This window comes from Taurulus bubalis (genome assembly GCF_910589615.1).
Source record: "Taurulus bubalis genome assembly, chromosome: 11".
Taxonomy (NCBI): Eukaryota; Metazoa; Chordata; class Actinopteri; order Perciformes; family Cottidae; genus Taurulus; species Taurulus bubalis.
Genome location: NC_136599.1, coordinates 15,087,039 through 15,108,449, shown reverse-complemented (window position 1 = coordinate 15,108,449; position 21,411 = coordinate 15,087,039). Strand labels below are relative to the sequence as shown.

The 21,411-nt window shown below is 41.2% G+C and overlaps 2 protein-coding genes across 2 annotated transcripts; one reads left to right on the top strand and one right to left on the bottom strand.

Moving 5' to 3' along the window:
* Nucleotides 1–9,868: 9,868 nt before the first annotated feature.
* On the bottom strand, nucleotides 9,869–15,687 carry idh3g (isocitrate dehydrogenase (NAD(+)) 3 non-catalytic subunit gamma). The gene is made up of 12 exons (XM_079225568.1): nucleotides 15,606–15,687; nucleotides 15,317–15,364; nucleotides 14,531–14,628; nucleotides 14,326–14,441; nucleotides 14,144–14,204; nucleotides 13,841–13,973; nucleotides 12,764–12,897; nucleotides 12,544–12,646; nucleotides 12,298–12,444; nucleotides 11,429–11,523; nucleotides 11,247–11,307; nucleotides 9,869–10,822 (listed from the first exon to the last, which is right to left on the bottom strand). Exons 1-12 carry the CDS (start codon nucleotides 15,684–15,686, stop codon nucleotides 10,721–10,723), a joined length of 1,179 nt encoding a protein of 392 aa, XP_079081694.1. The 5' UTR covers nucleotide 15,687; the 3' UTR covers nucleotides 9,869–10,720.
* Nucleotides 15,688–15,999: 312 nt separating this feature from the next.
* fam3a (FAM3 metabolism regulating signaling molecule A) lies at nucleotides 16,000–21,411 on the top strand. Its single transcript, XM_079226588.1, has 10 exons — nucleotides 16,000–16,242; nucleotides 16,905–16,936; nucleotides 17,046–17,153; nucleotides 17,510–17,533; nucleotides 17,663–17,789; nucleotides 18,141–18,199; nucleotides 18,282–18,332; nucleotides 18,445–18,529; nucleotides 19,636–19,762; nucleotides 20,293–21,411. Exons 2-10 carry the CDS (start codon nucleotides 16,924–16,926, stop codon nucleotides 20,389–20,391), a joined length of 693 nt encoding a protein of 230 aa, XP_079082714.1. The 5' UTR covers nucleotides 16,000–16,242; nucleotides 16,905–16,923; the 3' UTR covers nucleotides 20,392–21,411.

The following is a 21,411-nucleotide window of genomic DNA, read 5'->3' as shown; positions in this document are numbered from 1 at the left end:
AGTCAGACAAAGAGGAAACCAAAGGAGAAACGCAAGCCTTCCATTCAAGTGTTGCAAATGACAGTTCAAACATCAAGGCAAAGTAAATCCAGGTTGGAAATCATCTCTAGGTGTTTCCCCTAACAATAACTGAAGGTGGAAGATGGATTGCAGCCCAAATGTGGACACATAAAAACATACTCATGCCACCTTAAATGGGTTATGCTTTCTATCAAAATTAGCATTTGTTTATACCATATCAAGAAACCAGTGTATGTATGCGCGCCAAAGCATGCACTCTCAAAAGTATGCATGTTTCCATACTTATCATGCGCAGTGCATGAGAGTGCTGACGTCAGAATGTTAATGGTGATTATGATGATGGTGTTTATTTATCTGCTGAGGTGGAAAAAGGTAGGCGAGAGTTGAATGAGTGTAGTGTCATGGGCTGCAGAGAGGGGAGCGTGAGCCAGGAAGAGAGAGGGAACGAGGAAGAGGGGGAGTGGTGAAGAGGGGTGAATAGTTCTCTGTGTGGGGAGCGAGAGAAAAGAGAGAGCCTCTTGTGGTATGTTTACATGTCAATGTAGTTCCTCATCTGATTGATCATATCTGTGTGTGTGTGTGTGGGTGTGTGTGTGTGTGTGTGTGTGTGTGTGTGTGTGTGTGTGTGTCAGCGAGTGGGTTTCCACATTTAAATACTGGGCTTCCTCATGCTATAATTTAAGTGGGACCATTATGTTTATTATGTACTAAGTGTTATGCAATGATATGTTGCTTAATTTAATTTAGTAGCTCTTTGGACACTGTAAATTATGCTAAGATGGGGAGATTATTAAAATCCTTGGTTCTGGTTATTGCACCATTATGATTTATCCAGCGTGAACCTGCAAACCTCCTCCATATGGCAAGCAGAGTAAATCCAAGCTTCGCTAGATGCTACTTTGGACTGAGAGGCACCAGATTTTTTTAGAAGAATGAACCAAATCGGATGTGTTTAATGGAAATTAAAAAGGAAACCACCAAAGTAACAACTCCACAATTACTCAACTATGTATCCAAGAGTTAAAGAAGAAAATGTTTGTTTGTTTGCTTATTTCCTGAATGGCACTGACCACTTCAATGCAATTGTCCACTATAATCAATCTACTTAATTGGACATATGTGTTGATAAGAGGGTGTTTGCAGGGAACAACCCATCACCACTAGACACATTCCGCTCTGCTTTGAAGCACGGTTCAAATAATGTGGGAACAATTGCTGTGAGTCGTGTGCACAGATATGCAGCTGGTTAAATCAACCTGGTTGTTATTATTTAACAAGCAAAGATGGGGAAGAAATGGGGGTTGTCTCAAGATGGAAGGATGGAAAGGAAGATGGAAAGAACCAAACAGAATATGCAGATGCCTTAAATATCTGTTTGGTTGTGTCGTGGAAAACCTCTGACATGATAATAGGGGGCAGGAAATGTAGGAAAAGTGAGGAGGGTGATTAAAAAAGGAGGGAGGCAAACACACACTGACGTACACAAACAAATACGCACATAAAAGAGGGTGTTCAGGAAGATGGTGTTCATCTCCTGTTGCAGCCAATGAAACATTAAGTGTGTCAGTCACCATAGTGTGTTTGTGAGGTGTCAGGTTAATGCCCTCTGCAGAGGCCCTCCTCACTGTGTGTGTGTGTGTGTGTGTGTGTGTGTGTGTGTGTGTGTGTGTGTGTGTGTGTGTGTGTGTGTGTGTGTGTGTGTGAACTTGAAGTCATGGGTTGCATGAACTCTAGTTTCTGTTTGTTTTATGAAGCCCTCTCATGTGTAAAATGAGTCTTAACACCTGATCAGCCTGACTAAGGGTGCTAATCTAATACAGTAACTGTGTCTGATCACGTCTATACACATGTATGGTAGTTTTGTTTGTGCAAAGTAATAAAATCATGACCAACTGTCAGCTGTTAAGATGCTTTAGGTCCACATCAAACATGTAGTCTAATGGTGCCAATGTATATGCTGTCGTGTTTCTGGCAGAGTTTCCTATAGCTTTTCCAGGAACATGACACTACAGTTCCCAGGGAGAGGAGACTGTGGAAACCAGGCAAGGTTTGACCAGTCAGACCAAAAAAAGATCTTGATATATCAGTATGCTCCTCCTCTCCAGGGACAGAGGTGTCACCTCGACTTAAGGATGTTGGAAAGAACTGCTTTGTGTCTTGCCGAGTGGCTTAACTGTGCATAAGGCAAGTATACTGGCAACCCAACATGGCAGCCCAAGCTGTCTCCTTCTCCATCTGCTACTGCTCAGTCGGGGCTCCTGTGTTTATGATGACCAGGCTGGGACAGGGCTGTAATGACGCTGTGTCAACGGGCCAAATGGGATGGACTGTCAAGTTTTAGTGAACGATAGGGAATTAATTGTTCTCTCACCTATTTCCTTCCTGCTGTGATGGATAGGTTTTTTGACAAAGTGAATGCCTATCTCTTTGAAGTATACCACGTTACACATTTCACAAGTATGTGAAGAACATTAATGGAGAACATATATATTGTTGTATCAGGGACTGATGTTAGACTCTTTCTACAAAGTAAACCATCCCTGGGTAGTCCCTGGTCTTCCTAGCTCTTCAGCGGATGTCCTGAGTACAATAGGTCATATAGAGAGTAACATAAACAACCCAGCCCGGCTCTTTGAGTCATTTAGCCATCATGCAGGCAATTAGCTGGAATAACTCTATCGTTATAAATACAAACCACTTCAAAAGATTGAAGACACCCTGAGGAAGAGCAACATGTCCAAGTAAAACCAAAAGGTCTTGATTAACTTTAAATAGGAGTGTACAACACTGAATGGGTGTGAACAAAGGTGTAAAGACAGACATAAAGAGATCTATTTAGAATGCAGCCTTCTCTGTGTCCTCTGTGAGTTGTTTAGTGGAGCAGAGCAGGGATTAGGGCAGATTTCGGTATTGTATTTCCTTGGAAAATGAGCCGGGGATGATGGGAGTTGACAGTGAACGAAAGGTGTTAGAGCCTGTGCTTTGTGACTGTCACGACTCTCTGTCATCTCTCCTGCATGCATCTTTAATTCCACCTGCCTACTAGAAGGACTCCCTCCCTTCCCAGGCTGCCCAAGCAAACCATTAAAAATATCCATTGGGGAATGAGCAGATAACTTCCGAGGACTCTTACCACAATTTGGTATAATCATTTAATGACTGCTATTTTAGTGATGACACACAAGGAGAGTAGAAGAAGAAGTGTGTTTGCCTGTTAACTGACACATTGTGCACTGCTCAAGTTAATGCAGGAGCTGAGATATGGCCAAATAGATGAGGGCTTATCTTGTGTGAAAACTGTTAACACTAGTGCTTTAAAGAAAGTGCAACATATGGTAATTGCTTGGGGAATTACAGCATGAGGTTATAGCAAAATCTAGAAAATGAAGCCATATGTTGAACCCATAGTCTATCTTCAGCTAGGTTCTGGACATTGTTTTTAAGATTAGGCAATATGATGATAGGAAGCCTTGGAAAAGATGGTGGAGGAGCTTTGAAGTGGGTAACGGGAAGGGGCCAGGCAGGTATGTGCATTTGAAGGGTTGCTGAAAGAAACATCAGGTCAGCAGCAGTGAAAGAATGTGAGAAAAAAAGTGCCGAACTTTTATCCTCAGAGCCAATAACAACTCAAGGATATGAATGCTAAAAACCATATACTTCAAAAGCTGGTCTCTTTATCTGCTAATAAAGCCTGTACAAGCACAACATAGTGCTACTGCTACTACGTCTGTTATTGCATCTTCATCCCTTCCAAAAGCAGGATAAAGGTTGGTAATGAAAATATAAACACTGTCATTGTTTCAACTAAGAAACATATCCTAAGTGATAAAACCTAATGGCAGTACATCAGTTGAGAAGGGTCAGAGACAGAGGCGGCTTACTGCTTCATTCCCTCTGTATTCACCAAAAGACAGGATTGATTGGTTGACTATTCAAAGATGGCAAGATAAAAGAGGAGATGGATGGTAGGTCATTGCTAGACTGTGTTTTCATATTTGCCTTGTCTTAGGTGGCTTTGCACCGAGTCGCATCAGGTATGTCACTGATTAGCCTGCCCCGAGGCCAGGTGTGTTCCTGCCGCTAGTTCAAATCTCACTGTGCTTCCTGTCTGCAGCCTCACAGTTGGTTCTCCAGGTCCGTGCACTCCACAAATTCATCCCACTGTGGAAGGTCAGCATACTTGCTTATTTCATGAGCACATATTCAATACAATCTTGACTTACTTGAGCACAGTCTGCTACAGAGCCTCAGAAACTCACTTTTTTTTGTTGCACTCCCCACCCCCCAGACTTCAAATTTCATTCAGAAACCAGACGCCGTTTATGAAGAGCAATGCAGACAAGAATCCCGCAGAGCTGCAACAGTAAATAGAGGTATATAATCAAAGCTGTGTTTTCTGGTGGATTTGCAAAAATCTGTTTTCATCAAAACTCTTTAGAGATGCTTCATCTAAGGAGAGTGGGGAGAGCACTGCAGACATTAAAAACAAGGGAGGGGGCCAATAGAGGAAGCAGAGAGGAAATAATGTCAGATTATGAGACAAAAAAAATGGAGAGACACAAGAGAAGCAGCTCAGGATTACATTTAACTAACGCTGTTAAGTACAATATATGGATAATGGTACAGCAGGAAGGATTTGAATTTAAAGTGATAGAAAAGCATTTCTCACTTTGGGAGTTTTAGAGGGATTGCACATGTCTTTTAGTATGACATAGTATTTACTCTCTTAATAACATGTGTCTGGCAGCAGGTGGGGTCCCGGCCAGGTCGAGGAGATGAGCGCTTACAGAGTGCACAGATCTGAGTCACTGGTCGTGGATGAGACTCAAGGCATTTATTAGATTAAACTACATGAGTGTCGCTAGCTTTGTTTTGGCAACCAAAAGAACACACTGTTTTTTTCAACTGCAGAATACAGAGCTGGAAAGTGGGGGGTTGCCGAGTTGTCAAAGTGCCAAGATGCTCCGATTTCAGGGGCGCAGAGTTGTGATGACATCAGTGCAGTGTAATGCAGGTTGTCATGAGTGCAGCATGCTTGCCTTGATGTAATGTAACTCTGGCAGTGCCACCTGAACTCACAGCAAGGGCACAGACGGTAAAACATTTAATAGCATTAGAGAGAGAGAGAGAGTGATCAAGAGAGAGAGAGAGAGAACCGGGGAAATATTGGCAAGCATGGAAGAATGGTTTCAGATGGAACAAATAGCCCATCAATAGCCACTCAAGCACTGCTTTACCTCTCCTGCCTCCCTTTCTTCCTCTCCAGTACACATCTGGCCAAAGTGCAGCAGTGACCTAACTGTTTCTCTGTGATGAGGGCCAACACATCAACATTCTCAGAAGACCTAGCTAGCAACACAACTAATTTATCATAAACATAAAACCAAACAGAAATAGCTCATAGGCTCCCCTCACTCTCACTATGCCAAGAGACTTTCAGTGCTGGGGAGAAGGGGGGACAAAAAAAGTATGTGAGGTAGGAAAAGTGAGCAAGACAGACAGGTTCTTATTTAGACACAATGTGATAAAGCACCCCACATGTGTGCTGACCCCCCCATATAACCCAACATTTAACCACACTGGACCGCACGCAGGCCCGGACCTTGTAGATGGCTTCCTCATGTAGCACAGGTGGGATTACATTTCTCTGCCTGGAGCTAAGAACATGGCTCCAGTAAAAGTATATGCATATGTAACATATATAAGTCAGAAGGATCTACATGCACACAGCTATGCCCGGAATCTCAGATTTCCTGCCCTAGGGTTAATAGCGCTACGACTTATACATTTATTTTACAAGGTAAAAGATATATGCTGGAGTCATATAAAACAAGTGTGTGTGTGTGTGTGTGTGTGTGTGTGTGTGTGTGTGTTAATTTTAAAATAAGTAAGGATGCATTGTACTTCAGAGAGCGGGGAGCCCCCTGTATCTACCTAGGCTTTAAGTGGTATCAGGGTTGTTGGTCTAGAAAGAAAGAAAGTCTCAAAGAAAGTCTCTCTGCGTGACCCCGGTTCAGGCATGTTGGCCTGCACATGCTCCTTGGAGTGTCCTTATTTAAGGTAGTGAAACCCTAGCAGTTGCTCTGCAGGTGGACGAGCAATCTGCCTTCAAATAGGAATAGTCGAGCAACCAAAACAGATAAATAAAATTGTTCGAATGCACCACTTCACTTTTAGCAAAGCTGCGACGATAAGCACCGTATGCCCCTAGTGAGGTGGTAACCCTCTGGTGTTTAAACCAGCCCTGTGAAAAAAATAACAGTGTGCCGCTGAAAAATAAGGTGGTGATGAAGTGTGTCCACAGCTAACTGCCCAGTTAACTCCTTGGTTATCAAACTATATCTTCTACACATGTCACACTGTTCTTCCTCCCACGTCCAACCAAGACCTCACAATCCTCACTTAGCCCAATACTCCGGCTCTCCCCCTTATCCTCCAGCCAAGTCTGCGCTCTCTCTCCCCTCAGTCCTCAGCATGCTATCACCCTTGACCTTCTTTCTACATCCATTTCTGCCAAGCAAAAGTTACCGCTAACTTCTCCCAACTGCTCGTTCGTGATTCTTCTCTCATAGGGGCTGTCACTGCTGAGGAAGACACACAGAGAATCCAAAACACACACACAGCCGGCCAGGCCCAAGTAATGGAGAATAGCTGACCACTGACGTAGCTTAATGTAGCTAAGCCATAGCTGTGGGGGGAAGCTACATTAGCAGAAAGCAGAGCCGACTGACTGGATGCAGCTGTGCTCGGCAGAGCCTCATTAGAGGCTAGTTGACTGATTATGATCACCTGCAATGCACTGCGTAGCATAGCAGAGCTGCTCAACACGAGAGGAGGGGTCATGTTCATATGAAGTGGAAATTAAACGTTGGATATTGAATTACACTGAGCGACTAGTAGTGTGTGTGTGAAACAGTGACAGAGAGAGAGCGATAAAGAATAAGAGAAGAGGGACATTGGAAATTATCTGGAGTAAGCTAGGCCAGATGGATGGCCAATATTAAAACCCCATTTTATAATATCAGTATAATATCTCGTAGTTTGACTTAACCTTTCAGATTAGCTGTCTTCCAAAAGCGGATGAAAAGTATTAAACCTGATGTTTAATCACCTTCACACCTCCTTCATTCCTTGCCAAGAGAAGGCAAGGAATGAAGGTAAAAGGCAAGAGAAGGTGCAGGTGAAGGAGCAGAGCAAAACAAGACATCTAAGCTGGTGAACCAGCCACAAACTTTAAGAACACGCCTGTATGGTATTAAGCTTTTCTTAATTACTATTCTTTTCCATGCTTAGACCTGTAATTAATTCCTCATACATCCTGTCATTCACGCATTTCACACATGCTCACTCATATGTTCCTGCTGTCATCATCTGGGGTTGTCAATTATGATATCAGGTGTTCTCATCAGCTGGTCACATCAATCAAATAGCACAGCAACACACCTACACTGTTAGCATATCATCTTGCTGCCTTCACTTTTTAAATAAGATTCTGTCTCTGCCTTTAGTATGTCCATGCTGTTGTTAAACGAGCGCCCTTCTATCTCCCCGTCACCACCTAGTCATCACAGATGCACCCACCTCACCACTAGAATCCATGGGGGGATTTATCTTGCTGCTGCTGCTCAGGACAGATGCCCCTCGATTGCAAATCTCCCTGTCACTATAGTCTAGAACACTGGACAGCAGCTCGGGACATTTGTGGAACATTTAAGCACCACTTCACTTTCACCCAAATTAAAAAAATTATAAATTCTCACTTAAATCTAGTGGTATCTGGCCATGCAGATAGTTTGCTTTAATTTGTGTTGCAAAATGCTCAGATGTCTGTCTATGTGTTAGCCTCCACTCAAATACAAAGGAGGTGAATAACAATGTTTATGGTGCTCAAAGTTTGAAACGTTGCTTTTAGCATCCCTTGCAACATTTCTTTTGCTTCTCCATTATTCTGGAAAATCATAATGTGCTGGGAGAAGTTTTCTATTTAAAGCTCTGTGATCTATTCTAGAGTATCAGGCAGAGACACTATTTTTGGAAAGAAAAGCTGGTGTTGAATTTTCCAAATGTGATTTCTCAATGCTGTCAGCACCACAAATGAAATTCCATTTACCTCATTTGTATCGGAATGGTGGCGCAAACCTCAGAGATAGATATCTATAAAACTGGGCACATAAAAACCCAAACTATCTGTATGGCTTGATAACATTGGGGGTAAGTGTTTTTGTTTCGGAAAGTTGGGTGAACAACACAATTTCTCGCAACAAAAACTGCACAGTAGACTGGATCCCTTCACAGGTTTATACAAGGACTGAGTGGTGGCCCGTAAAGTTTGAAATGGCCAGTGATTCGTTGCAGCATCTGTTTCTCTCCACAAAGGTCTGAACATCTGCCTCATGGGCCGGCTCCAGCGGAGGCTCAGAGGGGCTCAGCAGCTCAGAGGGGGGAGACCGAGAGGTGAGAGGTGACGGGGAGCGGGTGTGCGTATACATACAGTGATGAGAAGTGATGCGAGGTGAAGTGAAGTAAACAGTGAGTAGAAGACAATGAGAAAAAGCTGGCCCGGGGTGTTGAAACTCTTACGTACAGCAAAAAAATTGATCTCTGTAGACTAGAGTGAATAACTGACATGAATAGAGAGGAAGTGTTAACGACGGCCAACTGGCGGAGGCCAAAGTACACACATAGTAATTCCTTACAATTTCCCAAGCTACACCATTGTATATGATTGTTGATTCCCTAGGTCAACTACATCTGAAAAAAGAGCCTCTACACTAAGCATTTCCTCGCTCTATGTGCAAATACTTTAAACAAAGGAAACAGTTTGTAGCTTTCTGACAGATTTAGATACATGATGAATTGGCAAGTGCCATTACAATAGGATGTGCCCTTGTTGACCGCATCAGAGCAAGAGAGGCATGCTGGGATTATTTGTACAATATATGTGAGCAGGAGGTCGCTGATGAACCACTATAGAATCTATCCGCTCCTCTTCCTGCAGCTGCTGGCTAAGAGCGCCAGGGAAGTTTTTCCTCATAATGACTGTGTGGTCAGAGTATTAAAAAGAAAATTGATCGAACAATAATTGATGGTTTGGTTTTACCAGGTGAAGATAATAAATGGTTTGGTTTCATGCTAAATGAGGATAAGCCAAAATCCTTCACGTTTGTCTTAGAAACTTGTAGTCTGACGCCAAGAGTCTGATTCCTAGAAATCACATTAAAAGAACCAGAATATTTTTTTAATGCTGCAAATATGTGGATTATTTTTGTTTTCTGGTTCCCTACAGCTTTTTCACACTACTGTCAGTGCAGTAATAACATACACACATAGTGATCCATATATTCTGTATTTTTGTCCTTGCCAGACAGTGTATGTAATGGAGCGAACATGCATACAGCTGTGTACAATTTGCTCCAAGTTAGTTTTGTGGTAACTCTAGATATAGAAAGTAGTGTTGCCACCTAGTGGTGAAATGTAAAACAGCAACTTGTCATTCAATGTTGAGAGTAAGCCGTTTATGGAGCGTGAAATTATAAAACAAACGTAAGGATCAGTGAGCTTTATCTAATTTGGAGAAAAATAATCTTTAATCCCAGTGGGAGGCCAGAGCTTCTTTCTTTGAAGCTGAGGCAATGAATCAAGATAAATCTTAACAATGAAAAGTTCCCCTTTTATAAAGGCTTAATACACTCAGTTGCCAGATTACAGTCCTGCTATACATTTTAACTTCATAAAGGTTATAATGTTAAAGTGTGTGAATAGTTTGAACCCTACTTACTTTATCTTTAAAACTCATTTGAGAGATGTTTCATATTCAAACTTCAGTCAAAATAGAGCACAATAAGGTAGATTATTTCTTTATTGATACCATTTGTGTTAAACAGTATACATAACCGTCCACAGGTTATTTAACTCATGATAAATTAAGTCTTTTGATATCCGGCTTTACGAACTCTTGCCTGGTTAGACTAAAATATAACAGCATATTTTTGTGACATGAGCTAAACTTACTTTCCTTAATCAACATTTCCTCTGATACAATACATGAAATAGCTACATTGCCATTTTTTAAGTACAGTTGATCTGATATGAACACACAGGACAGTATATTTATAAACAGGCAACCTGCTATTTAAGTTACAGTATGACAACAACAGAAAATGAGTAAGGCATTAAATGGACATAGCACATTGTTGTTGAATAAAAGGCTGTAACATAGTCGGCATGCGGAAAAAATAATAATGATCCACATTGAAGACTGCAGAGTTGAAAATGGATGGTCATATCAGGATATTATTTTTACATTTCTGACCCCAACATGCATCAGGCCACAGCAAGAGGCATTTTCATGTTTCATAACAATTTGTAAGACCACACATTTTCAACTGAATGAACCTGATGAACTCAGGAAATATCCTTACAGTAGCATTTACCACCCGATAGGAGTGATAATTGAATTTGATCAATGGTAAACCGTTTTTAAATAAATTCTTGCGACGGTCATTATTACATGTGAAACACACAGGTGGGGATACAAGGTTGTTTGTACAGTTATCAGTAAGCTTTGTGTACAACAAAAAACAGGAAACGTCCTGTTGCCAGCAATAAGACCCAGAGCTATGGCAACAGACAAGCATGGATAACCTGTTCAAACTCACACCTCTGCCGAGTGTTTGTGCGTGTGTGTCTGTGTGTGTATTTAGAGCTCAGATATGAGCGGCCCTTTACTCTGGATGATCCTCATGATGGACTGAACCACATCTGACGTGGTGCCCTGACCCCCAATATCAGCTGTGTGCAACTGCAAAACAAAAAAACAGGAAACTCAAAAACATATCATCAATATGGTGAAAAATTAATATATATATATTTTCTTTTTAAAGCGTATGGATGCAAACCATTTCCCACTGGGTAAAAAGGAAATACACATCACGTATACAAAATTGCCTTGGATGATCAAGTGTTAAAATGAGCTCAGGGACTTAAGTTAATGTCAATGAAACACAATGTAAAACCAGAGGCCATACAGTGTAGCACTTCATAAACGCTTTGTGACATTGAAAGAGCAGAATGCTGCTTTGTGTTGTGTATTTTGATGCCCACTGGGAAGCATGCCAGATCTGCCACCAAGGCCTCTAACCCTCCGTCACACAACAATGGCGTGTTAGCTTTGTGGCAGCGCGACAGGTGAGCGGACGGCTCACCACCAGTGACCGAAGACTTACCCTGGTTTCATTCATAGTAGTCAGGATTGCATTTCGGATCATAGTTGCGTAGCCATGAAGCCTGAACACATACAGAAAAAAGACTTATTTATTTACTGGTATACCACAGTAAAAGAGCATCATATCTCAGATGGAACCACAGGAAGGTGTACAGTAAAAGTATTTTATTTGGAAAAGCTTACTGAAGGTGGTCCAGCATCATGCAGCTGGCGAGGAGCATGGCAGTAGGGTTAGCAATGTTCCTTTGCGCAATACTCTTCCCTGTGTTCCTTGTGGCCTGAGACCCAGAACAAAAAGGACAAGAAACAAAATTCTAAGTAAAATTATATCATATTTTAATAATAATATTTAATAATAAACAGGGGACAGCACCAGGGTTGGAATGATCGTTTAAAAATGTAATCCATTACAATGACTAATAACCTGTTATAAACTGTGGTCTGAAACCCCAATTCAACATTAAAGAAATAACTTTCCTTTTGAATTACCTCAATACCAAATAAAGACAAGAGCTAAAATATCACCATTATTTTGTACATAATGATAGCCCTAAATTATGCTTTTCAGCTGTGAAAATGCCGTCATCATCGTCCAATGACGCTAATCTTCTGGCACAATAGTGTTGCCAGATTTTAACTAGGAGGAGCAGCAGCACACATTTTAATCAAATTAAGTTAACCTACATGGAAATTTCCCGGTTTGTCCCATTTCATGTTTGCTCATTTCCTACAAACCTTCTCTTTGCGCTAGAATGCCTCTCGGCAAAAATAATAATCTTGATGAACTGGAAAGTGCGCAAACCCTCCTGCTTTGTGATAACTTCCACTGTACTGAGTTGTTGTTGTTCCTCTTTTCTACTTTACATACAAAACAATGGGGACACTTTCACCCACCTAAACCACTTTTTAAAGGCCATTGTGGGAGACTTGTGTCGGGAAGTGCTATGTGTGCACATGGTAGTAAATCCTTCTTAATTACATAACGCCGTTGCATGAGTTACGTTACTCCCCCCAGCATGTGTCCCACCAACCATGGACTGACAAACACTCACCGTTTCAAAGACAGCATAGTGACGGCCGTAGTTAGCCCCGGGCACGAGGCCAGGCCCTCCCACCAGGCCGGCACACACGTTGCTCACCACGTTCCCGTAGAGATTGGGCATCACCATCACATCAAACTGCTGGGGGTTGGACACAAGCTAAAAACAGAAACAAAAAAAATAATTAGGTGGACAATTTAGATAAAACAATCAGAAACTTTTCTAAACAAAGAGGTATGTCTTTGTATCCTCTGTCACCTGCATGGTGGTGTTGTCCACAATCATTGCGTCAAATGTGAGGTCTGGGTAACCAGACGCCACTTCCCTGCAACACTGCAGGAACAAGCCATCACCAAGCTTCCTGTTGGAGCAGAAAGGCCAAACTCAACATTTCCAGCACCAAGAAAATCACAATATCATGCAAGATTCAGGTGGCCCGACAGTTACGGCACAATACCTTTGCCTCAGAGTAACTCACATGATGTTAGCCTTGTGCACGGCAGTGACCCTTTTGCGACCTTTCTCCCTGGCCAGTTTGAAGGCATAGTCGGCAATCCTGAAGGAGTTATTCCTGGTGATGATCTTGAGACTCTCCACTACACCTGGTACACTCTAAAAGAAGACAGGAAGGAGAATGACAGCTGTTAATAATGTATTTACATTGTTATTGTGAAGTAGCATGTATAACTGACACGGATCCTTCTTCTGTGTAGAAGCTAACATCAGGCTGTACCTGCACAATCGTTGATGTGCGTGACTAGAGGTGTACACAGACCAACATACATTTCAGGGCTGACACACAAACACCGACTGCGGCTCTTTACAGCGTGAGGCACACCATGGCAGAGAGAACAAAAAGATCCAAAGTGTTGCAACATTTTACTCCAGTAGATGCTGAGAATTCTTGTTGTCACAAATTCAATAAAACCCTCACAAATGAGGACGTAATACCAGAAACGTATATCACACGATTTGGCCAACAAGCAGAACATAAATCTGCAGAAATACACAGTTTTCCAGTGTTTGGCAAGCAGCCGTCCACCCTTGTCCTCTGCAGGTAACGTTAGCGATGCCATGCAGAGTTTGATAATTAGAATAGTCTAATAAATGAAAGCTAATCATCACTTAGCTAATTGTTTAGCTGCAAATGTATTTTAAAGATTTTTGAACTTTTTTTATTGCTGCTCAAAAAAGACTATTGTACACATCGAGAATAATAAAGCAATATCGATAGTTTTCTTAATTGTCTTTTTCTCTCACATTATAATCGAAAATAGCCAATAAATAGTATCAATAAGAGTATTATATTAGTAGTATAAGAGTATTGATCAAATCCGAACGATACCCATCTTTGCACCAATAATCAAGTATATCAGATTCATGTTTTTTCCCCTTCTTAAACAAATGCTGTATTTTTAAAATAGTACATGGGGAGTACCTCACTCCCAAAGAGAGGAAAGGAAAGGACAGATAGAGAAGAAGCATTTTAAGGAGGGAGGAGAAGTGTTCGTTTCAGGAGACAGTAGATTTGATAGCGTTTCTGTTCCCGTCTGACCTCGTGCTCCAGACTGCTGTACTCTCCCTCCGTGTTCTCCCTGATGATCATGATGTCAATGTTCTTGTGGCGAGTTTGAACTCCAGGGAGCGACTGGCAGTGCATCACATTGGCATACAGGTCTAAGCTTGTGCTGTTAATATACACATGGAACGAGAGAAAAAGAGAGAGATGGGTTGTCAGGAATAAAATAAAATAAAATAGGCCAACTGATATTACCAGACACAAAGGCACAAATGATGGAAGAAATGTCAGCCATCTGACAAAAGAGAGCCTATATCAATATGTCCTTAAAACTCTTACCGTAGAAGATTATTTCTGGATTTGACAGATGGCGCCATGGTATGTTTGGTTTCTATGTTACCTATGAGGAGAGTTAACATAGTTGAACATTAGTCTCATGTTCTTATTATATATGACATGCTTCTCACAGCTGTGCTTTGCTTTCATGATCTGCATGTGACACAGAAAAAAGGTTTGCTTGCCTTTGAGGGCAACCCCATTACGGCGAATGGCAGTGATGGCATCGTTGATATCGTCCTCCGACTCCAGAGCAGAGTTGACATGCACCACCTCAAAGTCCACTGGGACACAGCTGAACCTACAGCATAAAGAAAGAAAACAGAGGCTGAATCTGAGACCAGTCTGTAGTTAACACTTTGAACATGATTTGGTTGTGGTCTCACCAACCTGAAAACTTCTCTGACATGATTAAGCAGCTCTGGACCGATTCCATCCCCAGGTATGAGGGTCACAGTGTGTCTGCCTCCATACTTTGCAGGAGGAGGCTGTAAAATTGGCATTTTATACATAATTATCTGTACTCCATTTAAAGAACAAAAACTGGTGGTTTTGCAAGTGTGAACCTGCAAATAATCTGCAAATCACCTAATACATGAAGAACAAAAGAACAAAGTTTTTATTAAACTTAAATTAGGATATAATTACTATCCCAGATATATCGATTATTTGTTTGACATGTGATGTTTCATTTCTTTAAGACAGTAGGTGTTCTAGTCATAGTAAGATATTTGTTTTCCTACATCACACAGCACCAGCATGAAAGGTAATGTCCTGTTTTGTTCATGAAGTGATGCATTGGGATAGTTAACCATGTCAGAGTCGGCTACTTACAATGTCACCACTCTGTTGAAGACAGACAGCAAGGAAAGCAGAAGGACAAGAGTTAGATAGTAATAGTTTGATAGCCACGTAAAAGAGCTCTGGTAGTAGAGTACTGAGGTATTATAACCTCTCCTGGGGTATTTAGCAGTCCAAGGTTACATTAAAACCAACACAAGAAGCACCCCACCTCTCCCAAAGTTGAACCCAAAGCCATACAGCTTGGAAATATATAGTTCAATGAGTAGCAGTGTTGTTGTTTTTTTGGCATAGCATTAGCATACCATTACAAACAAATCACGTCTACTCATTCTGACAAGATTTTGACCCACATAGACAATCAGATTTACTCACACTATTTCCGGTCTTGTTCCTGTGACTGGTCAGGGTTGTTCCAAATACCTGAAATACAAAGCAGAGAGAGATTTGGGTTAGAGCGTGTTTGCAAATGCATTTTATTATCGGAGGGTCCAATGCAACCAACTCTATGTCGGCGCTGTTGAAAAGATGTGGAAGAATATTTACCATATGACCTTGTGTTCAGATGAAATAGTCTAAAGCAGATATAATACGACTTCCATTCGGAGCCAGACAACAACAACGTGCACTACCAATGTGACGACAGCGATGTCGCTAGTCTTACTTTGACCGTATGTCCAAGGCGTCCACCCCAGAAGGGATTAAGGATTTTGGACATTGACAGAACAGCACTGTGGGCAGCCATCTTGACGTTCAAGAACTGGTCGCGTGCACGAGGAGGCGTTGTGCTCGCGCAATATTTACAATGTTTTTTTGTCAATGCAAATTATGTATTAATTCAAAGGTAGATTCATAGTTGTTGTTTTTTTTGACAGTATAAGGAGGGACAGACGTTTAGTCACATATCTGTTCAACGATAATAAAAACAAATGTAATTAATGGTTAACATACTAACATAAATCTGGGTCACGTGAACAAGCTTGCGCAGACGCAGTGGGAACGGACTATATACGGAAGACACGACAGTTTGGAATATACTTTCGCCCCCCCATGCTTGTGAAGTGCGAAGTGACGTAATACGACTTGTGTAAATGGTCGACTGGGGATATTGATTACAGTCCGTCTTCTCATTTAAAGCTGATTTAAAGCAGAGGCGCCTCGATGAGGAAACAGCGCAAGAAATAACCCTAAGTCCCTTGTGGCGAGAGCAACAGCTCCTCTCTACCGGTCATTGACGTTACACGCTAGCGACGCGGACGAGAAAAGGGCAGTAACGGTACTCGCCTGAAGCGTGGACGTAGGTACGAGCTGTCGTTTCTCCTTTTGTAAATTAATATAAGTGATCGATTATGTTGTCAAAGGGATTAGCGTGTGCTGTTGCCATGTCTGCGATGGGTGTGTATGTCACTCCTAAAAACGTTAACTCTGTAAGAGCCATCTTGAATGGCCACTGTGAAAAATGAAAGCTTTAGGTTAAAGATGTCTTACTGAACTTTGAATGGAATTACCATAGATGAATTGTATTGCAAATGTTGCGATTTCTAAGGGTTAAATGTACCAGTTTGATAAAGGAATGCCCATCGTTTCCTTCAAGACTTTACATATTTTGTAAAACTCTTTAAAGTTGCATAAAAACAATACAATATACACATTGTATTATTCCCTTGTTTAATAAAAACGCTTAGAATTGAATCAGTTCATTTTGCATAGCCAAAATTACAAATTTGCCTCGGAGGCAATTATAATTACTGCAATTATAATTGAAAACATATTTCATGTATAAACTATTCCCTTTATTTACACCCTTTTAAAAGTTCTGTCATGGCAAATAGAAAATGTAAACATATTTTTAATTATCAGTTTTTGACCCCCCAAAAAAGGCACTGTAAAAATAACCTCACCTGGCAGACTTGGCTGAAATTCAAACCACCTTAATGCAGCTTTTTTTGTTGTCTCTGTGTAGGTCTATGAGACGGTGAATCATGAGATTGACAGGTTGGTTAAAGTTTTGTGTTCATTCTGGTCGACTCCAGTGGGAACTTGTTGTTCCGGTGGTAATTGCATGTTCCTTGCCTGAACTGGTGTTACCTGTTTCTCTTGACAGCTCCCCTTAGAGCTGCGGCTGTGCTGCTGCTGGTGGGGCTCTCCTGGCTATTAATAAACACATTATTTGGAGGGGCGAGTGCTTCATCTGTGCGGCATTTCTTCAGCGGTAAGAGAAGTGAATGAAAGAAGTCCATTCCTGTCATCATTTCAGTGATGACAGGAATGGACTTCCTGTCATCACGAAATTAGTTAAGAACAATTTATCAAACTAAAATAGCTAACTGGCTCCAGCTGCTTAATGTGAGGATTTGGAGAGTTGCTCTGTTTTATAGACTTAATAATTGAGTATCTACCTGGGCAACAGTGACGAGCATTTCCCACCATTATTTTAGAGATTAATTAGCAGCAACGCTTGTGAAGGTTTGTGATGAAGGATAGGGGAATATTATACAAGATGATCAAACAAAGCCTTTATGACATGAGATTAGTTCATTTGAGTGTAAATATTTTTTTATTTTTCAGGTGCAAGCGAAAAACCAACAGTTGGTAAGTAAAAGAAACTATGGTATAAAAAGTGTTTGACGACTCTTCCTATCAAGTATGATCATGATATGATCAATGTTGTGTCTTAATCGTATCTCTTATAACCCTTGACTATTGTGTTGTATATTTTAGCTGAAACCCGCCCTCGAAGGTATAAATGTGGACTTTCAGCTCCCTGTCCCCCAAAACATTTGTCCTTCCGCTTGGTGTCTGGTGCGGCCAACGTCATTGGGCCCAAGATCTGCCTGGAGGACAAGATGTGAGATTCAGTGCTTATTAGTTAATTTCTGTTCATCTATGTCTTTGTCTCCCCTACTGTCTTTTCTTCTTCTCTTTTTTTTGGTTTCACACTCTGTTCTTTTTTTCCCCTGTGCTGTCATAACCAGGCCTCCAAGCCTGTCTGGGGAGCTGAATGCAAGTATTCTTTCAGTCTGTCTGTCCCCCATTTCTTTGTTTTTGTCTCTAGTCCTGGGTCTTATTATATATGTTGTTGTTTCTCAAGTGCCATGCCGTGTGTACAAGTGTGTAGATTAATGTGTAAGTTCAAGGCAAGGGGTTCCCCTCAAGTGGCTCAGCTAGCTTTTCAATTGTTTATGTTTCTGTCTCGAAGGTTAATGAGCAGTGTGAAGAACAATGTGGGCAGAGGACTTAACATAGCTTTGGTTAATGGTAAGCGTGTCCTCATCATTGATATTTTAAGCTCTTTTTGGTTATGTTATAATAACAGCTAACTGATGTTTCTTTGCTTAAGGGGTGACTGGAGAGCTCTTGGATACGAAGACCTTTGATATGTGGGCAGGAGGTAATAGAAACCAGACACTAACGTATGCTACATATTTCACATCTGTTACATAGGGCTTGGCAATAAAACCCTATAAACCGCAGGACCTGGCTCATCTGATGTTCGTTCGCAGATATTTCTGACCTGTTGAAGTTTCTCCGGCCGCTCCATGAAGGAACACTCGTGTTTGTGGCTTCCTTTGATGATGCAGCTACAAAGTAAGAATCCAATCTGTTCCAGTCCAACACCCCTCTCTTTTCGCCTTAGATGCACCCTAAAGCAATGTGTCGGATAACTTGAGATGAAGCGATAAATTGGCCGCTGAAGCTAAAGGATATTTCACATTGCATGTTGTGTGGCACTGCTATAGAGAACAACATTTGTATAGCACATTGTCATTGCTAAACAGACCTAAGTAGGATCATTGTGCAACCGGTCTAATAAACCAACAGCCGATGCATATTGGTTCATCTGCTCTCACCATGCAAGCCAAATGCAATGTTATATTCTCCACTATTGTATAAGAATCCATACGTAATGAGCTAATTTGCATTTGGTACATTCTATATATCTTTGAAGTTCAACACTGTGAAAGAGAAAAAACAATTGTCACTGACGGAGGTGAGCGGTTGGCCGCATGGCTCCAGGCCTTTTTGAGTTCTAGTCTGTCTGATATTGGGTGAGGTTAGCCGAGCAGTCGAAAATGTTGATTTGAAGACAAATGCCCTGCGGGTAATGACGAGCCCTTGTGGTGCCGTCATTATTTTTGATAATTGCATTTAATTAATTGGTTATTGAACAATGGATGCCTTTTGGCATAAGCGCAATCGTAAATCGCTCCATTACCTCAGAAAATCGTATGGTTTAAAAGCCCATCGGGGTTGTAAGTGGTTGAACCAGACAGATTAACTCTGAAACCATAGTAAAGCCCAGGAGGAGCCCACTGAGTAATGTGATTGACCTGCATTTGATTTCAGTAAACTTAAACAGAGGATAAGCACTTCATTTAAACCATAAGCCCTTTTGGTTCAGGAGAATGGAAAATGGACTTTCTCGTCCTCCCACCACTCAAACTGCTTTGCACTACACGTCAACATTCACCCAATCACACACACACATTCATAGACTGATGGCGGGGGCTACCATGCAAGATGCCACCTACCCATCAAAATCTAATCTAAACGCTCATTCACACACTGACACACCGATGGCACTATTTGGGGTTCAGTATCTTGCAAAAGGAATCTTCAACATGCAGACTGCGGTAGACGAACCCACCTATTATTCATTAACCTGCTACCTTATTTTCATTTGCGGATGACAGGATGAACGACGAGTCCCGACGACTATTTGACAATCTTGGGAGCACTGCAGTGAAGGAGCTGGCCTTTAGAGACAGCTGGGTGTTTGTTGGAGCCAAGGGCATCGAGAATAAGAGTCCCTTTGAGCAGGTATGTTACTATCAATGCTAAGCTGAGGCCATGGGTGGAAATCATCAGCTCCTTTTGATGTGACTCTAATTTGCTTTCAGTTAAGTTCTTAAAGATTTTGTAAAAATGAAATCCCCCCTGTGTCATCAATATCATAAAAGATGTATAACATAATCATAAAGATTAGTTGCATACATTTAGATTGGTATTGTGATACAGCAATAAAATAAGGAGGGGATATACCTATATGTACTAATATCACAAGAGTCTTAACATTGGTGGTAGTGTACACTGTAGATAAGATATCGCAAGAGACTTAATTCAACATTTTGCCATATTAAATATCCATTTCACCTGAAAATGTGATAACGCATGATAAATGTTAGTGCTTCTGTCCTTGTATACCTTTTTTAATATTTACAGTAACATGGTAATGCAAGCAGTGAAAAACTGGCTGTCGTGTAAACTTACAGTTGAGGTTGGTGAGTCCCGTCCTGATCCCATTCTGCCTCGTTGACATCAGCTCTGTTTCCCATGGTTGCTCCCATTAGCGTATGAAGAACAGTAAGAGCAGCAACAAGTATGAAGGCTGGCCTGAGTCTCTGGAGATGGATGGCTGTATTCCTCTGCGGCCGCCCCTGGAAGGATAGCTCTGCCTGTTACTCTCTTGCATACAGTAACACAACACCTGGCTAAATGAATGTTTAAAAAGACAGGAAATGACTGAAGTCACCCAAGATCTGTGCCACAAACAACATTTGATTTCCCCTCTCATCGCAGTGGCAGGAGTTGACTGTAAGGATTTGACTTAATGTATTTAAAATTGCTGTAACTTGTTATAAAGGATTTGTGCATTAAGCTTTGTGAGCCATTTTTGAGCAGATATAATATAGGTGACGAGAAACTTGATAGGCCAAATGTTTGATGACCAAAGTATATCGGTGACTAGTGAATGAATGCAGCTGGAGTAGGTGATCCAAAGCCATTGTAGGAAATGGACATGTTTCCTCTCTGCAAGCCTGTCTGTAAGGTGTCAATCTGCAGGCAAAACGCACACCTGACTGGAAACCGATTCCAAGTCCACATAAGTAAAACTTTTGAGGTACAGTAATAGTTTAAATGTCTGACCAAGCACCAGGTCTGTAGGCACATTTTAATCCGTTTATATACTTTCATTGTGTGATGCATATTTCACTGATATTGTTATGTCTAGTGTTAGCTGCCATTGCTTCCTTAGAACTTGACGCACTCCACTTATTGCTTGCCACATGTTTACAGGTCGTTTTTCTCTGATGAAACTATTTATTTTAATACTTTTAGAAAATGCAGGAGATTCATAATGTGTGTTCGTCGTAACACCGCCCATGGATATAATGTTGTCTCAGGCCTGCAAACAATCTTCCAACCCGAGTGCTTTATTTTAAAGATTCAACCTATGTGTGTGGTTGTGTATGCTGTTGTTTTTTATGTGTAATGTATCTGTCTGACATCTTGCAAGCCTAACAATGAAGGAAATATAGAAGAAATAAATACAATATTTTACATGGATGGTTAGATTTTTTTTCGCTGCCTGTGTCTAAATTGTTTTTTGTTACCTCTACGTGTAAAGATTTTTATACAACGCATCACTGTCAGTCTTTATAGTGTGACAACAATAATCATGAATAAAA

Excerpts from the sequence above, each read along its gene's own strand:
- idh3g (XM_079225568.1), bottom strand. The coding sequence starts at position 15,686 with ATGGCTGCCCACAGTGCTGTTCTGTCAATGTCCAAAATCCTTAATCCC. Across the intron at positions 14,442-14,530 it reads CATGTCAGAGAAGTTTTCAG|GTTCAGCTGTGTCCCAGTGG; the intron begins GTTGGTGAGACC and ends TTTATGCTGTAG. Across the intron at positions 11,524-12,297 it reads ACTATGCTGTCTTTGAAACG|GCCACAAGGAACACAGGGAA; the intron begins GTGAGTGTTTGT and ends TCTGGGTCTCAG.
- fam3a (XM_079226588.1), top strand. Across the intron at positions 17,154-17,509 it reads TGTGCGGCATTTCTTCAGCG|GTGCAAGCGAAAAACCAACA; the intron begins GTAAGAGAAGTG and ends TTTATTTTTCAG. Across the intron at positions 18,333-18,444 it reads CTTTGATATGTGGGCAGGAG|ATATTTCTGACCTGTTGAAG; the intron begins GTAATAGAAACC and ends GTTCGTTCGCAG.